Source organism: Carcharodon carcharias, chromosome 3, assembly GCF_017639515.1.
Source record: "Carcharodon carcharias isolate sCarCar2 chromosome 3, sCarCar2.pri, whole genome shotgun sequence".
Classification (NCBI taxonomy): domain Eukaryota; kingdom Metazoa; phylum Chordata; class Chondrichthyes; order Lamniformes; family Lamnidae; genus Carcharodon; species Carcharodon carcharias.
In genome coordinates, this window is record NC_054469.1 from 211,669,307 (window position 1) to 211,688,605 (window position 19,299).

Genomic DNA, 19,299 nt, shown 5'->3' on the forward strand with positions numbered 1-19,299 from the left:
CCAATTTGAATGAGGTATAGCTTGGTTTTTAATGGAATAATAAGTTCATATTTATCGTTAAATAACCTCTCTGACCCTGAAAAACCAATTTTATATTTGTGGAATGTCAAATGCCTACATGATACAAAATTTCACATTTTAAACTTTAAAAGAATATATATGGTTTTATGAAATTTTATCTTCTAATCCCACTTCTATGTCTCTATCATTTACTTCCCTTTCTATAAAATGTAATTAAAAGTGAAGGATCATTAGTGCATTTTACTTCCTAGCTTGCTAGCTGTGAGAATACTTTAGCGTGGTTGGTTGCTTACAGATTTGATGACATCACTTACAAGTTGCCTGGAGATTCTCTCAGCTTGACACCAGATTCAAACTAACTCTGGGCAAAGGGAAATCTACGTCACAGAGATCACTAGATCTTTGTGGGCAGCAGCCTTCGAGGTCAGCAGAGGGCACTGCTACTTCGCCACTGACCATAAAATCCGGGCCACTATATGAATCTACATTTCAATAAGATTAGAATCAATGTAACCTAGTCATGCATCTATTCCATAACATTGCAGTCTTGATTTTGCTTTTCTTTTGAGAGATTTTTTCTGAGGTAGGAACTAGAAAAGCTGCATTTTCCATGTAAGTTAACACTAACAAAAGCCAAATTATATATTGACCTAAGACATATGTCTTATGTCAATGATATTTTAAAGTATTCCACAATTGCAAATTACTGAACAGAAGGTCCTACAGCTATAAGATAATTTTCTGAAGTGATGTATTATGTACAAGCTACAGATAGATATGCATTTGGTCTCAGGATGAGAACAAAAGGGATATTTGAAAGTTTCCATGCTAAAGTGCTCTTAGATCCATCACTCAACACATGAGCAGGCCATATTCAAATAAGCAACAAAGTTTATGGCCTTTGGAACATAAAGCGAGGTCTATTCTTTATTCAATAATTCAATTTTTTTAAAAAGTAAATTATTATATTGGGTTTTGATAGGCATTACTGGGGAAGACTAATTGGGGAGAAGGGGTGGGGAGGTTAAATAGCAACCTCAACAACTGCACTGTACTAATGCATCTTTCCAACAAGCCGGTTCCTCACAATAGTAGAAGGCACAAGATAATATTTCACAACTATGCAATTTAATGCCAGATAAATACTGCAGGAAGTTATCCAAAGATTGTATTCACCTGAAATTGTGATCTTCCCCATCTCTTTCCCCAACTGCAAGGCTTTTAAGCAAAATTTCAAATGCAAATTCTCCAAAGAACTTAGAAGTATTTGAACAATGTGAAACTATCCAGAAAACACAGATACAGCTTGTAACATTTTTAAAACTATATTTCGTTGCATTCTAAATCGATAAAACATCCAGACAGCCAGTTTACTTGGTAAATATTGATTAGCATAAATTATTGAAAAACATGGTGCTTTGGTTATCTTTTTGCTGAGCATTCACTTTTTTACATTCTAATCCAACATCCAAAAACAGTCTACAAAATTAGTGGAACATTTATAGTTTGTTCACCAGTTTGAGCTGATTATAAGAGCTTTTTGAGTAATTACCTCTAGTAATCCATAAGGATCTAACGTTAGACCCTCCTTTTCCTCATTTCCATGCTGCACTTTGGCAGCATCAACTGAAGCCATGGGGGTCAGCTCCCACATGTACGCTGATGACACATCTCCACCTTCAAACTATCAATCTCAACCATCCCCATGTTGCCTATTATTTGTCCAACATCCAGAATCGCTAAATTATACCTTGCTACAGCCAAACAGTTGGAAGACAGAAGCCATCATCTTTGCCCCCAGCCCAAACTTGTAGCCTTGTCAATTACCTTGGGATGTTTATCTATATTAATAAATACAATTTGTTATTGTGCTGCATAGTACTCAGAAATATTCTTTCAAAGAATCTCACCCAAAAATGGTAACTACGTTATGTTTTTGGTAGGTGATAACAATTATCAGACTTTTGAGGAAGAATTGCAAAAACTTTCCTTTATATAAAATAGTCCAGTCTTAAGATTTAAAATTAAGAAGCTACAAATGTTCTTCCAATAATAATTTCCAATGCTAGTGTCCTCTTTTTAGAGAGGAAGATTGATATATGTAACATGTAAGTAGTAATTAGGTTTATTGATTAAGCTAATGTACCTAAAATGTATGCATATGTATGCGTAATGAAGCCATGCTTAAAGTATTGTTACAATTATGAGGTTTACAAGATTATTATATTTTGGGTTTGTCTCTTTAAATTTAGGGTAAATGAGGGGGTCATGTGACCTCTTCTGGTGTCTGCCTGACAGTAAGCCTGGGTAGCTTGACTATTAGACTTCAAAGGAATACTTAGGTTGTTTTACTAAGAAGAAGATGCAAGTTTTACTAAGACAACGATGCTTGGAGACAAAGGCCAGAGTCTCTGAGCGTACCACGAGTAGGCCCTGAGACTCTCAAAGTCCCAGAAAGGTGTAATAGGTATAGAAATGTAAACAGTTGCTATAAACTATCCGTTTATTTCTAAGACGAAAGGAAATTAGGACCAAAAACTAATTAGCATTTCTACTTAGATACAAAGCTAATGTGTTTCCTGTGCCATGGGGAAGAGAGAGTAGAGGGAGCCATTTTTGAGATTAGGGACAGAATTTAACCTTTGGTTGGCCCCACTGGCTCAGTGGCGGGCAGGCAGCCGAACACCACTGCCAAAACGGGGCCTGCCGCCATTTTGAGTGGGTGGGCCAATTAAGGCCCGCCCAGCGGCCTGCCCAACAGGAAGCGCTATGCGCTTCCTGTTCCAGTTTGGGGGGGGAGGGGGGGAAATCCCCAACTGTTAAAGAGCTCTCTGCTCCCTGAGGCAAAGTCCAGTCTCAGGGAGTTAAGGGAAAGGTAAATAACGTCAAAAAATAGAGACATTTTAAAATTAACATTTCCCCTCATGTGACAATGTCACGAGATGGGACATGTTGATAATAAACTCAAAATTTATTAAATTTTTACAAAATGGTAATGAAACTTCCCGATCGGAGACGTGGGCCAATTAAGGCCCGCCCAGCGTGACGTCTGCAGGGAGGCGCTATGTGCTCCCTGTGGTGGGGGGAATCCCAAAATCGAGAGTGCGCTCTTTCACGCATGTGCACTAAAGAGCGCGCTCATCTCCCTGAGGCTAAGTGCAGCCTCAGAGAGATCACCTCTACTTTTAAAAATGTTAATAGAAAAAAAAATTCCATTACATGTCCCCTCATGTGACAATGTCACATGAGTTGGGACATGTTCATAATTTCTAAGAAAGCTTTATTAAAATTTTTAAAACCCTACATGAAACCTCATCCCACCTGTGGATGAGGTTTCATGTTTTTTCTAGTTGCTGCCGGGGCTCCTGGCTTGCCCGCCAACCTTAAGCTTGGACGGGCAGCTCCACTAATTACTTCAATTGATTGTGGTGGTTTCTGGTCATGTTCAAAGTTAAATGAGGAATCTCTTTTCTGTCATTTAAAGTATAAGTTGCCTACAAAAAGAAAATAGTGTTTAGACAATATTATTTTTCAGTCATTTGTTACAGTAAATGTTTTAAAACATAAAATCACTGCAAGTCATTCTTTCCGCTATTAATTGGAAGTTCAAATTTCTTTTTAAATGTTATTGGCCTCTACGGACATCGTAACAGTATTATTAACCAAGTTGACAAATTGAATTTGTGACAGTGCTTTAAAGATTAACAGTTAAACCTCAATAGCAATTGTGTAATGGTTAACAGTATAAATAATGTTCCTGCACTTTTGTTTTACTAATTAAAAAGATTACAAATAAGTAAAAATATAGACATCAAGAAAAAAGTTTCCATTAACTAAGCTTTAAAGAATGTTCCAAATAAAATTCAGCTTTTAATGTAAGTGGCTAAAATGGGTCATGTCAATGAAAAAAGAAAGCCAATTTGAAATAGTATCATTCATTATGTAACAAAATCGCAAACAGACCATGCTATAATGCTTATAATTTTTCTTTCATGTGGTAAAACACATTAACTAATTACATTACCTGCAAGCTCATCCTTTTGATTGGAAACCATTGAATATATTCCTTTAAACATATGACCAGAGAAGTATTTGGACTATCCACGTGATACGCATCCAGCAGAGTATTAAATATGCTTCCTCTACTCCACCTTACATTTTTTTTTACATATATTAAATATTTAGTACTTACGTATTTAAAATGGTCATTCTAGAACCCTTTCCCCTTCTTTTCTCCAGGGACCTACTTCGACCTGGAATTCCCTAGGAGGTGCTGCCAGTCCAGTGCCCTAACTTTGCTGGAGGTACAGTGGAATCCTTCTTCATGTTATTATAGGATTTCCAGTGCATTTCTGGTGAAATTACAGCAGCGGATGGAGCAGTTGAAAAAATTCCAGGCTTAGTGTTTGCAGACTCTGCTTCAACAAGAGCCTGACAGAGGTCAGGATTTGCCCGAAGTCAGGAGTAGGAATAAGAATAGGGGTGGGAGAAATTAAAAGATGAATTCTTTGTTCTTACCATCGGCTGTCTGCTGCAATGTAATGATCAGACAATGCACTCGTAAATCTAAGATTAGCTCCTGAATGGCTTGCAGGAGATCATTTGGTATTTCCAGTGCTGTCAAAGACTCATAGTTAAGTCTGTAATTCAAAATAAAATAAAATTAAGAATAGGACAGATTATACAACAAATCTACAGACTGCAAAATTATAAGAATTATTAAGAATAGGACAGATTATACAACAAATCTACAGACTGCAAAATTATAAATGTAGGTTCAGTACAATTTGCAATAAAGTTAAATTGCATAATACTATTGTCAACTCAAAATAATTTGTTAAGTGAGAATCACAAAAAATGGAGCCCGCAGAATCATAGCATGATTACAGCATGGGAGGAGTTAATTCAACCAGGATATAATTATCCACTTTTCTTTTGACAGTCACAACTGAATTTGCCTTAATTCCACTCTGAGAGCATGGTCTAGAGAGTACAACTTGGGTTGGCAACAGTGGTATGTAAATTTTAATGCATTTTGCTCATGCTAACTGAGCTACACTCGCTGCAAACAATCAACAGTCTGATATCCTTTAAAATTGTGGTGACTTCTATGGATTTCTACATCATTTTATTGAGCTGAATTCAGTGTTAGCAATGTTATGGTACCATTTGGCCACTGGTTTGTGGAGTTCTTTGTAGAACCTAAAAACTCATGTGGTGTGGACCTAAAGAGCTCTAAACGGTCCAACATCCAGAACGTTTCATTTTCTATGAGTTGCCAGTAATAAATTAGGCAAATTAGGGACTTTATAGCATCAAGGCAAGGCATGTCGTTCAGTATGCAGTGCATATGACTAGTTGGAACAAGCTGTGTTAAAAACTGAGGCCCAATTCATGCTGGGCAATTTACACCCTCTGAATTCCATCACAGATGCCAACTTTGCAAGTGACAATGGGGCAAATTTCATAATATTGTGCAGCATAGCGACAGTTCCACTGAATAGTGCAAATGTCTATGGAAGACATGGGGGCCATAACTTCCTCGGACTGGCAATCAGTGTCAGATTGCCACTCCACGCTCAATTACTTAGGGGAAATTTCTTCCGTGTCTGTCTCATCAGGCCTTCCAACTCAGGCCGGGTGAGATCCAGGCAGGGCAACTGTCTCCGAAGCCCAGTGTTGCAATCCAACAGAGTCGGATCGGAGGAGAACACACCCCCTTTTTTATGGCACTAGCTGCTGTAAACCAAGTAAGTTTAAAGGTCCCACTGAAATTGACAGTCCAGGGAGAAAATAAGTCTCTACGGTAAGTGGATAGGATTTAGGGGATGTGGGGGTTGGCTGTCAGCTCGGGATGGACATCAGGGGTGGTGATGGGGGAGGATTGGACCTCAGAGGGAGGGTTGGGGGAGGTCGCACCTGAAGGGGGGGTGGTGGGGGGAGGCGCGTCAGTGGGGGGTTCGAGTCAGGTCGAGGGGATTTCCCATGGGTGGGGGGAGAAGAGGGTGACGGGAAGCCCCTGGAGGGGGGATCAGGGTGTTGGGGGTAACCTGTGGGTGCCGGTCAGTGTTTTTACAATAGTTAGCCAGAATTTAGAAGAGGTTTTATTTCTTCTAACTTTATCTAAGTAACTACTTGTGCAACACAGCCGGAACCACCCAATGTTTCGATTTAAATCACATTTTCAGATGGTCCCCAGAGCAGGGCTATTGCCCAGAGGAAGTTTGCACTTCTGGGTAATTGCTGCACAAACCCTGACCTTTGAAGTTCCGAGTGGGGCTCCCCAGCGCATCTTTGGGGTACGCCCCCCACCACCACCACCACCAAATGTTCATGTGATTGCATTCTGGCACAATGGAATAGGAAGTTGCAAGGGCTACATGTGAAAAATCAAGCAAGTATTTTCTAGCTGCATAGTTTACAAAACAGATTAATATAAAGGATAACAAATAGCAAATAAGATTTGGCTACTGTTTCTGCATGATTCGGCTATTGGATGTTCAGAACTGGAGTATTCCACATGATCTTTGTCACAAGCAAAACAGAGGCACTTAAAAAATAAAGTCAGTGATAACTTAAGCTCATTTTATATGACACTAACTTTACATAAGCAACGAAACACTTTTGGCAATCGTGAGGCAGATTTAAATGTTTTGCTTGCTTTAATTAAATGAACATTTTAGATAAGAACATGATAGTTTAAAATATGCACACATACAAGTGTAATATTTCACACCAAAACTCGTGTTTCTTGTTTCCACTCAGGAAAGAATTAAAATCTGGATTGGAAACCGGTGACTTACACACAGATAATTGGAGCGTACGAGGACCTTAAACAATAAGGTGCAAGTGTAATCTAAAATTTTTCCCTAGTTACGTAAACCCTACAAATTCATGGCTTTGCATTATACATAAAATAATGGTTGTATAGAGGAGGGAAAAAGTGCTTAGAAGCTAATTTAATTATAAGTTTACATTTTTAAAATAACATGCAAAATTTACTGTGTTTCTATGATCATGAAACTTTTGTTGAGCTACTGACGTTTCTTCGGTCTTATGAAGCCAACTGAGCACCAATATCTATGTGCCATTCTCTGAAAGCTACATTCTCAATCTGCCATGAAGGTATCTGTTAATCTCAGCTCTCAGCTGTGAGCGGTTAGGTGAAAATTCACAGCATTCTCAATACCAAGTCCCTGCGTAGATTTCTCAGTAGTTGAGTTGAGCATCCCTGTTGGAGATCCAGGAACAGACTACCCACCTGCACTCTCAGCTACAGGTATTGAGTGGTCTGGAAAGATCAGAGGGGCCAATGAAAAAATAAGAGTGAAATTAGTGCTCGATTGGATAATTTGAAACTGGACAGTTGTGGTTCTGTAGTGTGAACTTTCAACACAATATTTATAAAGCCACAGCCACAAGAGATTTAGAAAATTCTCTTAATTGTTCAGTGCTGTACATCAGAATGACAATGTGCCGCAGAGAATGGGAAGGTTATGTTCATACATGAATAAATACTTTTGGTTCCCCAATAATGCAGAGGTTAATCAAAATTTAAATTCTCAAATGTTCATGTTTCAAATTAACGCAGCTTACATGTATAATTTCCCCATCAGACAACAATATCACTATATTTGAAAATCTTGCTTACCTCATAGTATGAATAATGTGGGTTAGCCATTGGCCTGAAAGTTCCATTTTTGCTTCCCATCCTCCATATTGCCTCAGCTCTACTTCAACCAGGCTGGATGGAAGAAGGGCTCCTCGGATCAGTTTCACAAGTGAACTTATGACCTCTTGAATCATTTTCTACCAAAACAAAATTCAAAGTATCGCTTCTGCTAGTACACTAGGATTTTTCTCTCCTATTTAAAAAATTAATTGCATCGGCCACTCTTTCAGAAAATGATAAAAAAAAACAAAAATTTTTTATACCTTGAAGTCATTTTGTCGGGATCTGGCATTTTTCTTCAATTTCTCAACTGGACCTGATTTTTCACCTGTCTTTGATCACAAAGTAAAGATTAAAATTAAAATGCTGTCCTTATCTAAGCAGTGCAACTATGAAAGCACCAAAGCAAGAAATAAACCTTCTCATAGAAACAGAAGCTATATTCAGAATATTTCATACCATTTTTAAAAAAGATAAAGTAGAAGTATAATTAAAACAAATACGTAAAAGAGGTCTACTGTAATGTTATAAATCCATTATTGGTATCTGTCCATCTCAGGAGACGATGCATTGTGCTCAGGGAGATGTCACTTCTGTATTGAAGATCGTCTGTTACGGCTATAGAGGCCGATTTGTGAGTGGCAGTCCCTTTCGCAGCTGGCACAGATGAACAGTGTTGGCCTGCGGCTATATCCTTTCCAGAGCTCTTTTTACCACCAACTGTTCATTTCTTTTCCACGCCCTTCCTGACTGTTTGTCTCCAGGTCAGCAGCAAGGACTTCCCATGCATCGCTCTGATAATGGTCAACTTTAAATCCTTTTTGCAGACATCCTTGTATTGCAGAGGTGAGCGACCTGCTGGTCTCGTGCGGATAGCAAGCTTGCCATAGAGCGTGTTCTTGGGGATGTGGCCTTCATCCCTTTGACTCAGGACACAGCCAATGGAGTTGCTGCTGACTCAAGAGGGCAAACATGCTGGGGATCCCTGCATGCTGGTGTGCTTCCATAATCGGCACTCTGTCTTGCCAGGAGATGCCCAATATTCATCTGAGGCAGTGAGGTGGAAGCTATTCAGTCGCTTTTCTCGGCTTGTATAAATTGTCCATACCTAGCTACTATAAAGGAAGGTGCTGATGCAACAATCATGCCAAAAATTTGTAAAAAAACAAAGGGGATTGCAGTGACTGCAACAATTACAAAAGGATCTCCTTGTTAAGTATTGTGGGAAAGGTCTTTGCTCGCATTGCTGAGACCAGATTTCAGACCCTAGCATCATACATCTACCCGGAGTCTCAGTGTGGCTTCAGAGCTGGCAGATTGACGGGTGAAATGATTTTCTCACATCGGCAGTTACAGAAATGCCGTCAACAGGGCAGACCACTCAACATTGCTTTCACAGACCTCACCAAGGCCAACCTTGTCAGCAGAGGTGGACTCTTTAAATTGCTGTGGAATAGAGGCTGCCCACCTGAACTTCTGGGCATCATTTCTTCTTTCCACGAGAGCATGCACAGTTTTGTCAGTTACAATGCAGCATCATAAGTGCTTTCAAGACCAGCAGCAGGGTTTGCAAGGCTGTGTCCTGGCATCAACTCTGACATATTTTTCTCCAGGCTGCTATAAAGCCATAAACATTATACATTCATTGAACACATAGTGACACCTACAGGTCATTTATTAACATTTGCAGGAATTCCATTAACCACATTCTCAGCTAGGTATTAACAAAAGAGGCACCAAAATGCAAACACAATAATTGATCAGAATAGTGTTTTGCTTCTGCGAAAACAAAAATCAAGGGGAAAAACATTTTGAAATGAAGGAGCATTTTTTCTGAAGGAGGAATTTTACAGAATGGGTTACATACAGATCCAACAGCTTGGTTTATCTAGACCATAAGTAACAAAATTATATCTTAGTAAAGATATATCTTTCAATTCTCTGTTATACAATTCCTTAAGGTAGCTACAGGCTATCAACTTTAGATCACTTCAATCAAAGGTTTGGAAATGCTAATTTAAATGAGAAATGGGTGCACTGTGATCACAGTATTCTGTAACATACAGGGAGAGCAGTTGGGTATCTGACAAAATAAATCTATCTCATTAAGTTTAATAATATCTGAACCAAGTTCCTGAGGTATCTGCACACAGAGGCTGTTTGCACTGATAGAATGCACACTTCCTCCACATCGGGGTACAACTAAATCGTAAGGCACTAATAGAATTGAGGCTTAAGCATCCCTAAGTACACACAGGGTTTAACCAGAGCAGAACACGCTGTGTTGCATGTCCAGCTAGGACCACCCTGCCTGTTGAGGATTGGTTTGCAGGGTGTTCTGGAGCTCAGTGGGAAGAATCCCTGTGCCAGGATCCACCCTTAAGCTAGCCAAGCTTATCAATGGTTTACAGTGCCCCACAGTACTGCTAATAAATCTGGTTCAGGTTTTGGACTAGAGTCTGCCACAGAGTGATGACTTGGCTTCTAATTTCTGTTGCTGTGTATTTTGGTACAACATGGGCCTCAAAGATACTCTCTTACCTCCCCTCCTCAAGAGATAGTCACCATTTGCTCATGAAAAAGAAAGACAGCACAGATAGATGACTCAACAGAAAATCAAGTACCCTCAATGCCCTCATACTCCTGCCAAGCGGGACTGGCTGACTGCCTCTCTCTCTCACACACACACACACACACACACACAAACACACACACACACACACACACACCTTTTGCTGCCAGCTTAATTATGCAAAACTAAACATACATTTTTATCATTTACAGGATTATTTTGATCAGAGCTTTCTCTGCACTGTGGCAGCCAGCAAATCCTGGAAGGCAAAGCCAAGGTAAATATGTGAAAGTAAAGGAAATATTATTTCTAGATCTAGAAGTTGTACAATGAAGTGATAGTCCCTCCAGACAAGTTCAAGTTTTGAATTCCAGCAAAATATCCAGATGAATACTATTATTTAACTACATCTTTGTGCGCAGTTTAAAGCATAATCTTAAAATTAGATAGCTTGAAAGAACTAATTAGTTTGGTTTAAAAACAACCAAAGATATGATTGGGAAGGGAAGAGCAACCTATAACAAACTGAAGAGGAAGACAAAAAGAGAGTCAAGAGAACAGTTAATACAGTAAGTTTACATTTTTCATTGTAAATTAACTTTTTTTAAAAAAACTGAATGATGGCATTGGCACATGTGTTTGCTCTGTTCCTTGTCCACCTGAAAAAAAATTACTGAGCGCTGTCCAAGCAGCTTTAAAAAAAATCGTGAAGTTTACATTTTCCTCCACCACTTGCCTTCCAAGATTTTCTGGCTGCCATCTTCCTCTAGGGTTTTATTGCACACGAGCACTGAGCTCTGTGCAGTTCAGCTCTCGTGTCTCTGTTTTTTCAGGTGATGTCCAAAAAATCCAAAAAAGACTCTTTATGGGTTTGAAATTCTTCACGTGGAACTGCAGCTGCTTCCTCATCATTAATGTTTCAGTTGGTCAGAGAAATTAAAGCTCAGACCAAAGGGAAAATAAAAATCACACAAATGATAAACCTTTATGTTTAGTGTGTTTAGCATACCTAGTAATGTGCTGCAGCAACTCAATAGGTTAGTAGTACAATGTACCGTCTCTTGATGCAGGAATCAAACCGAGTGTGCAGCAGAACTGTGGGGTATTAGTTTTAAATTCAGTCAAATGCAGTAATTTAATAAAATAGTAAAAGTACCATAGATGGCTTTGTTACATGACTCAACGTTTTGGGATCGAGAATCACAGTTATATCTTCTCATCTCATTTCAACATCTATGAGGCCAGAAGTTTTCCTTACATTTGAATCACGCAACCTAAGATATGATCACTCTTGAAGTTCTGTATAACTTATCATAGCTTTGCTGCTTATGTATTGTCCAACTTGTCTCACAGGGTAAAAGTATTCCATATCTCATTCTAGCCATGGATCTACACATATTTATTCAGTGGTGGAAAGATTCAATATCAATTTAAATTGTTATAGAGGAAAGAAAAACTGGTGGCTTTGATGAGAAGAATGTTGAGTTCAAAAACTGCTGCTTAATACAAAAGCAAAATACGGTGAATGCTGGAAATCTGAAATGAAAACAGCAAGTGCTGGACATACTCAGCAAGTCAGGCATCTTCTACAGGGGGTGAAACAAAGTTATCATTTCAGGTTAATGATCTTTCATCTGAACTGGTAAAAGTTATAGACCTAACAGGTTTTATAGCAAGTACAGAGGCAGGAAAAGGAGGGAGGGACGAAACAGCCAAAGTGAATGTCTGTGATCAGATGGAAAACAGGAGAGATTAAATGACAACAAGGATTATGGTGTAAAGCAGGAGGAGATGGTAATGGGATAATTAAATAAATAAAAGATGGATCTAGAGCTGTAATTAGGAATAGCAGAATAATTACCAACAGCTGCTGTAAAAAAATAAAATGGGGGCAGTGGTAAGATCAGAGAATGTTGAACTCAATAGCGTCCAAAGGCTGTAAAGAGTCCAATCGAAAGATGAGGTGCTGTCCCTTGAGCTTATGTTCATTGGAACAGTGTAGGAGACAGCCAGAGATGGAATAAGGCAGAGAATTGAAATGGCAAAAATCAAACACGGGATCACATTCACAGGTTGAACAGAGATGCTCCACAAAGTGGTCACCTAATCTCCTTTTGGTCACCCTGATGCAGAGGTGGCCACATTGTGAGCAGAGAACACAGCATACTAAACTGAGAAAAGTACAAACCTCCAGGTTCAACATTAAGTTTAACATTTTAGGATCATAACCATTGCCTCCATTATTTCTGACAGCCACTATTAGGGACAATTCCACCATTCTCATTTACGCCTCCTCTAGACCCATCTTTTGTTTCTTCACATGTCCCATTACCAGCTCCTTTTGCATTGCACAATCATTTCTTTTGTTATTTAATTTCTCTGCCCTCCATCCTATCAAAAGCTTCCCTTTTGTTCCTTCCCTCCCCTCTTTTCCAGCCTCTCTACTTCATTAAAACCTGTCACTTCTCTGACATTTTCTCAATTCTCACAAAAGATGTTGCCTGACCTACCGAGTATTTTCATCGCTTATTAATACCTCCGGCTGGATTTTACCAACCCTCTGGAGGCAGACTGGGAGGCAGGAAGACTCGTAAAATGGCAGCAAAAAGGGTGTCTTCTTCCCACTATCATGGGATATGGGGAAGGCCAATCAATTCAATTAACTGGCCAGTCAATGGTCTTTTACCATGATGGGATTTACTAGCACAGCCCCCTATCTCATCCCCTCCCTCCAAGCAACACCCTGATGTGGCTGCTCCATGGTTATAGAGAGGTCCCCAGCAGCATTGGCAAACCCCGGCTCCAACTCCACCGCTGGAGGCTTCTCGTTCTCTGACCGCTAGGGCCTGCCTAACTGGCCCCGTGCACTGAAAATAAATCCTCACCCAGCTTTCGATGCGCCTCAACATGAAGGTGCCCTCTCCTCCCTGCAGCCTTTGCAGGGTCTATCCCTATCTGTGGCGCTCGAGTTTGCCAGGTTGCTGGCTCTCTGATTGGGGCGGCAGCTGAGAAGTGGGCCGAAATTCTCAATTGCCAGCCGCGTCTCTTAAGTGATGATAAAATTGCCTCTGCGGTCCCACCATCTGCCCACGCGCGTTCTGGACCTGTTATCAATCCCAGCAGCGGGACTCCCTTCCCTGAGGTAAAATTCAGCCCCTTGTCTCCTGCTAAACATTGGAGCCTCCAACATCATTGTCTCCTGTTTGTACTGCATATAGATTTCATGAAGGGATTGGAGGAAGTATGTTTGCTGCTAGCCTCCTGTATGTATTCTCACTGATTTTAACAGTGCTTATCTTCCCTTGAGATTTTCCTCTCACCAGAAGCAGAAGTATATGAATGAGCACAGTGAGTTTTGGGAAGGGGAGAATGCGGGCACACAAACATTCCACGCGCACAGATTCACTACGGCAAAGAGTGAGGTAGGTGGGTTTCTCAAGGCACGCAGACGAGCAGCAGCACTTTTTTTTAAACTATTGCAAAACCATCACTTCGGAGTTCCATAATGAACCTAACCCAAAGAAAAATCAAATCTACCATAACTATTTCAATGCACAGGGCTTATATAGTTGCAAAGAGAGAGCTAAGCCATCCAACCTTTCCTTTTGACAATTCAGCCCTTGTATGAAACTATAAACAAGACATGCAATCAGCTCTGATTTGCCAGAGATGATGTTCACTTAACCTTAAGGCATGCAGGAAGGCTGGCTTATTTTCTGCTACCAAACCCTGGGACGCTGATGCCAATTTTAATGCTTGAATGCCTCTGGCTGAGATTAGCTCGCTCAGCACTAATTGGCAATCAAATCTGGACCTGCTGGTCTCTATGGTTCTGCTACACTCTGCCTTTACTGATGAAATCATTAAGGGAATGTGTAACCCAAACAGTTTGTATAGGCCAGTTACTTTGAGTCCAATTCCAAAATGACAGTCCTGGCAAATTTGGCGAGTGACATCTAAATCATATTTTTTAAAAATTGCTTTTTTTAAAAAAACCTGTCAGAGGATCTGTAAGGGCAATTTCAATCATGACATGTACCTCCAAAAGATTTTAAATTAATCAAGGTTAAATGAATCTACATTTACCTCACTGAAAAGACTGCCATTCACATAGGATATCCAAAGCTTCCAGAAATTAGGCAGTTGGCTTATAACAATTTCTGTCAGATTGTCAACAAAGGTTACAGGCTGAGGGGCTTTAAAACGCCAAGCTGCAAGAAGAGAAAAAAAAATTAATGCATATTTGCACATATATAGAATAACAATCACTACATATTTTTGATAAAATTCAAATTCAAAAATTCTATAAAACCTTCCAATCATTAGGTTAAAACCAGAATCCACTTTTGGCACATAACGTTTTTTGGCTTTGTAACACATTCATTGAAAATAATTGTCAATCTCAATTACCCTGCTCCATCAGTAAGGCAAGTTAAACTAACCCCATCGTACTAGACACATCAGCTTTCTTTGTTTTCAATTAAACAGGTGAATTCCACAAAAAGGTACTAAAATGTTCCTTTTAGATGGAAACAAAAAAACTAAAATTTAACTTTCGCCATACATCATACATTACATCAAATTATAATTTGGAATAAACAAAGCTATATGTTCATTTTTGGTTCAGTTACTTTTCAAATCTACTAAAGACTTTATTGTTGCTCTTTCTGGGCTATTTCAAATAAAAGGTGGGTTTACATCATGCAAACTGGCAAACTTTAGTCCCCAAGTAATATTTGGCCGTGAATATCCATTGAAACTGATATTTGAACTCGGGCCTCTCATGAAAGGAGCCCTACATTAAGAATGGAACTACTAAGCTCATCTCCATTTGATTTAATCATATTTTAAAACAACTCAGCTGTGCATAGTGACAATCTAAAAATATGTGCTGAATGATATTAGAATGAAATAAGTTATGGAAGCATATGTGCTTGTCGGGACCAAATTATTTTACAGCTCTCTGACTCTAAAGAATAATTTGAATAATGAAAAGTGTTATTTTACAGCTCTCTGACTCTAAAGAATAATTTAAATAATGAAAAGTGCCTTGCTCATTAAAAGTACTAAGCATTGGACTAGAGATTCAATTATCTGAGGCAGTCAGAATTATTCAATTAGAAATCATCACATTTATTGCTGTTACAGTACATCACAGATTGAACAGTAATTAGAAAAGGGTAGTACGCCTTCAGTGTTGGAAAACAAAACTTTCACTTTTCACTTCACCTAAAAGTACTAACTTTGCATTGCTTTTGGAGGATGGTATATCTCTTTCCAACATCATAACCCTATCCCAGCCAGATTTTCTTGCCTTGTTACCAACTTCTGCCTGATCCTGTAAGGCCATGCAAAGAAACCAGGCATGGGCCTGTTCTGCCACTTTGAATACTATCCTTTGCTGGGTGCCAGGAAATATGTAAGAGCGATATGCTGGAAACTCCAAAGTTACTTAGGTTCATCCCGCAGGAGGTACCTCATTCCCTTCTTTGCTTCTGTATAGCAACCGGGCCGAGATCAGTAAAGCTGGGGAGGGGGCGGTTAAAGCAAACCACTCTGTGGCTGCGAGGACTGGAGTTCTATTTGATTATCACACAGCTTCTTTGTTCATTTTAATGTGGGTAAAAGCTTTGGGAAAAAATGCAATAATATTCCTTGTATCAAAAACTGTGTGTGTAACACAAAATTTTCCTAACATTCAGCAGGTACAGCATTTTAAAGGCATGCCATTATGATAATCAAGGATGAGATAACACAGCTACCAGATACATCATACTTATTCATGACTAAACAGAAGTTACTAAAGTGTGCCATTCAGACTGAAACAAATTTCACGACAATTACTAAAATTTGGATTTTTATTATAAGCCATAGTATTATACCAAATTATAGCTCATAATATACATTAAATTATTCACATAATTAAATTCATTTTCAGTTCAATTATTCTTCAAAGTTACCAAACACTTGATAGTTGCTCAAAGAGTTCTCTTTTTAATTTTGCTATGTGGTCCTAGAGGTGAAAGGGAGAGACAAACAGAAGTGACAGATAGAGAAGTGAGGGAGGACAAGGGAAAATAATTTTAACATTAAGAAATACAATTTTTTTTTGTTGCGCAAGTAGTCATGAGCAGTCGTCACTCATGGCATACTGCAAGCACCCATCCTAAAAATTTGTAATGCTGAAAAATCCCATGAAAGAAATAAATGTAAAGATGGTTTCCCCTGCTTTTAATAAGAGAAAGAAAACAAATATAATGTATTTCTCCAATGGTTCATGCTCAAATCTTTGGTGATTTAAATATAGTAGGGCTACTAATCTGGATTTTGCACTAACAGATTTAAAAGTTTGTACAAAATTATCCAGAGAAAGCTAGTTTTCACAGCACAGATACTTAAATGGTGTCCCTAAATGAACATATATAAAATGTACACATGTGCTTGGTAGTCCTTACAGTCATCCCGAGAAGATTGGAAACTGCTGGCCCTTTTCACTGAAGCAGTTTGAGTCAAGCGACTAATTGGAGAAGGCCGTACATCACTGTCCAAATCCAGCATTGAGCTATGGAGAAGGGTCACACCTATGCAAACAAACAGAATAGTCAGCATGGTGCTGTCTTACGTATGTTTCAAGTTTAATTTGAGTGATATGTACAGTAAAGATCTCACAACTATCAAGGCCGCACATCATTCACTTTTATGTCAAACAGCTGTCAGTCAGCAGACTCCAATTTATTCTAACAGGAATTATTCAGAGGTGACAGGGTATCTTTTGAAAGTAACAATAACAAGAACGCAAATGTTGTAATTTGATCACAGATTAAAAACATATATACCATGATCTTTACCAAGGAACACACAAAAATGTGCCAAATAAAATATAGAAAATAGTTAATTTCTGAAGCAAACAATAAATATAGCACCTTCTATCCATACATTCCAGCATTAACATAGGAAGAGCTTAACTAGTGTGGTTTCATAAACACATCATAGGAAGTGTCATTTCCAAAATACTGTATGACAAAAAAACACTTTAGGCCTCTTTCACTAGTCTAAGGTGGTCACTTTTAAATGAATGATAATAAAAAAAACAAGGAGAAACATACAACGGTGATGGCTTCCACATTAAAATACATACCCCACAAAAACAATGTTAATCCTAGGTTAAATGATGCTCTTTCATTTAATGTATAAAATTTATTCAATTCAAAATAGCAATGTTAATTACATTTGCTTTGAAATCAAATCACAAATAACATCTGAAAGTTCAGCTTTACTAATTAACACAGTACAATATAGGTGCCAACCAAATGGGAAACATTGCTTTCGCACTTACCCTGGCCAGCAATTTACTGCAGCATTATTGCTAATGAGATCACAGAGCAATGAAAACAAACTGACGCGTGAAAGCTTTCCTAAACAATTTGTAGTTCAGGTAATTTGTAGTGAGCTTTCATTGGCTGGTTAGAAGGACCTATACCTCACCATCATCCTCGAAAAACTGTTCCTTTCCCTCCTCTCCAAACAAGCCATTACCAACAGTCAAAGCTCTGTTTTCTCCTTCAGTAGAAGACTGCACCAAAAGTAGCAAGAGGCAGATATTGCAGGTGGAGGGGGTGGGGAGGGAGAGCAGGTGTGAGGGGTGTAGGGGGCAGGGAGCCCTCCAGTGACAAGCACCTTGTTGCCACTGACAATGCCTGCCCACCTGCTCCAGTGGGAAGGAGGATTTTTTTCCCCAGGAGACTGCAGTGACCTGCCGTGGGAGTCTGAGCCGCCTGAGACACTGGTGCTCAGACATGTTGAGAGAGCAGATCCTCTACCTGTTGACCTTGTGGTGGTGGGGGGGCTTTGCCTCCCAGCTGGATCTCAGTATCTATTCCCTCTGCCCTATGGAGCAGCATGCACCCAATGAGAAGGCAACTGGGGCTGCTGCTACTCCTGCTGGAGCAGATGTTGGTGGTGTGGACTCTGCTTTTTACACTCAGAGGTGGAAGGTAAAGCTGCATGAGCTGCTCCCATGCTACGGTGAAGGCTGGCAGCAGGGAAGTGCAGCTAAAGCGAGTGAAGTGCTAGACAAGTGAAGTGCCTTCCAAACAGTTGGCAATCACCTGTCAAGAAGGGAAAGTTCTCTTTGAGAGTACTGCTTTGAAATGCAGTCTCTGAATTTCCATGACTGGAGTTTCTCCATGCAGCTGATCAACACCTTCCCTGCCTGTCAATTTCAATGACGAAGCTCTTCCCGCTGTGCACTCTCATCAGTGACCCCGGCAAGCTGCTCACAGGTCAGGAAACAGATTCAATGGCAAATCCTGGGTTCGGGGATAAAGCAACCCATAATTAGCTTCTTTACAACGTACGCAATTTCTAAATTGCTTATCCACTAGACCCATAGTGGTTTCCTACTCACCTTCAATGCTACTCCAGAGAAAGCCAGAGGAGGGCGGAAGCACATTGGGATTCAATTTAGAATTGTATCTTTTAGATTGCTTCTCCTCATTCTTCCAACCAAAATGTATCACTTCACACTTTTCTACATTAAATTTCACCTGCCACGTGTGTGCGTGTTACATCAGCCTGGCTATGTCCTCAAGGTCTATCACTATCCCCTCAGTCTACATGCTTTCAAGTTTTGTGTCATCAGCAAACTTTGAAATTGCACTCTGCACACCCAAGTCTAGATCAAAATTGCACTATGCACACCCAAGTCTAGATCAATCACCTACATTTATATGGCACCTTCAATGTAATGAAACATCCCAAGGCGCTTCACAGGAACACAAAAGGAGAAGTTAGGTCAGATGACCACAATCTTGATTAAAGAGAATTATCTTAAAGGAGACGAGTTAGAGACCCAGAGAGGTGTAGGGAGGAAATTATAAGATTTGGGGCCTAGGCAGTTGATACAGATCAAGAATTATAGTGGTCATGGCACTGGCCCCTGGAGAAACCCATCATATGTGCAGAATTTTATGGTCCTGTCAAAGTCAATGGACTTTTGAACAGCTCACTGCATTTTACAGCCTCCCGCTGCCAC

At 39.6% G+C, this 19,299-nt stretch overlaps 1 protein-coding gene across 1 annotated transcript in view; it reads right to left on the minus strand.

The window, feature by feature from the left end:
* exoc2 (exocyst complex component 2) overlaps positions 1-19,299 on the minus strand; it is a 304,799-nt gene that overhangs the window by 114,360 nt on the left and 171,140 nt on the right. Inside the window, exons 12-16 of the mRNA XM_041184538.1 lie at positions 16,721-16,846; positions 14,352-14,476; positions 7,957-8,025; positions 7,673-7,830; positions 4,540-4,661 (exon numbers count right to left, since the gene is read on the minus strand). Of these exons, the coding sequence (XP_041040472.1) occupies positions 4,540-4,661; positions 7,673-7,830; positions 7,957-8,025; positions 14,352-14,476; positions 16,721-16,846 (600 nt within the window). The remainder of the gene's footprint in view (positions 1-4,539; positions 4,662-7,672; positions 7,831-7,956; positions 8,026-14,351; positions 14,477-16,720; positions 16,847-19,299) is intronic.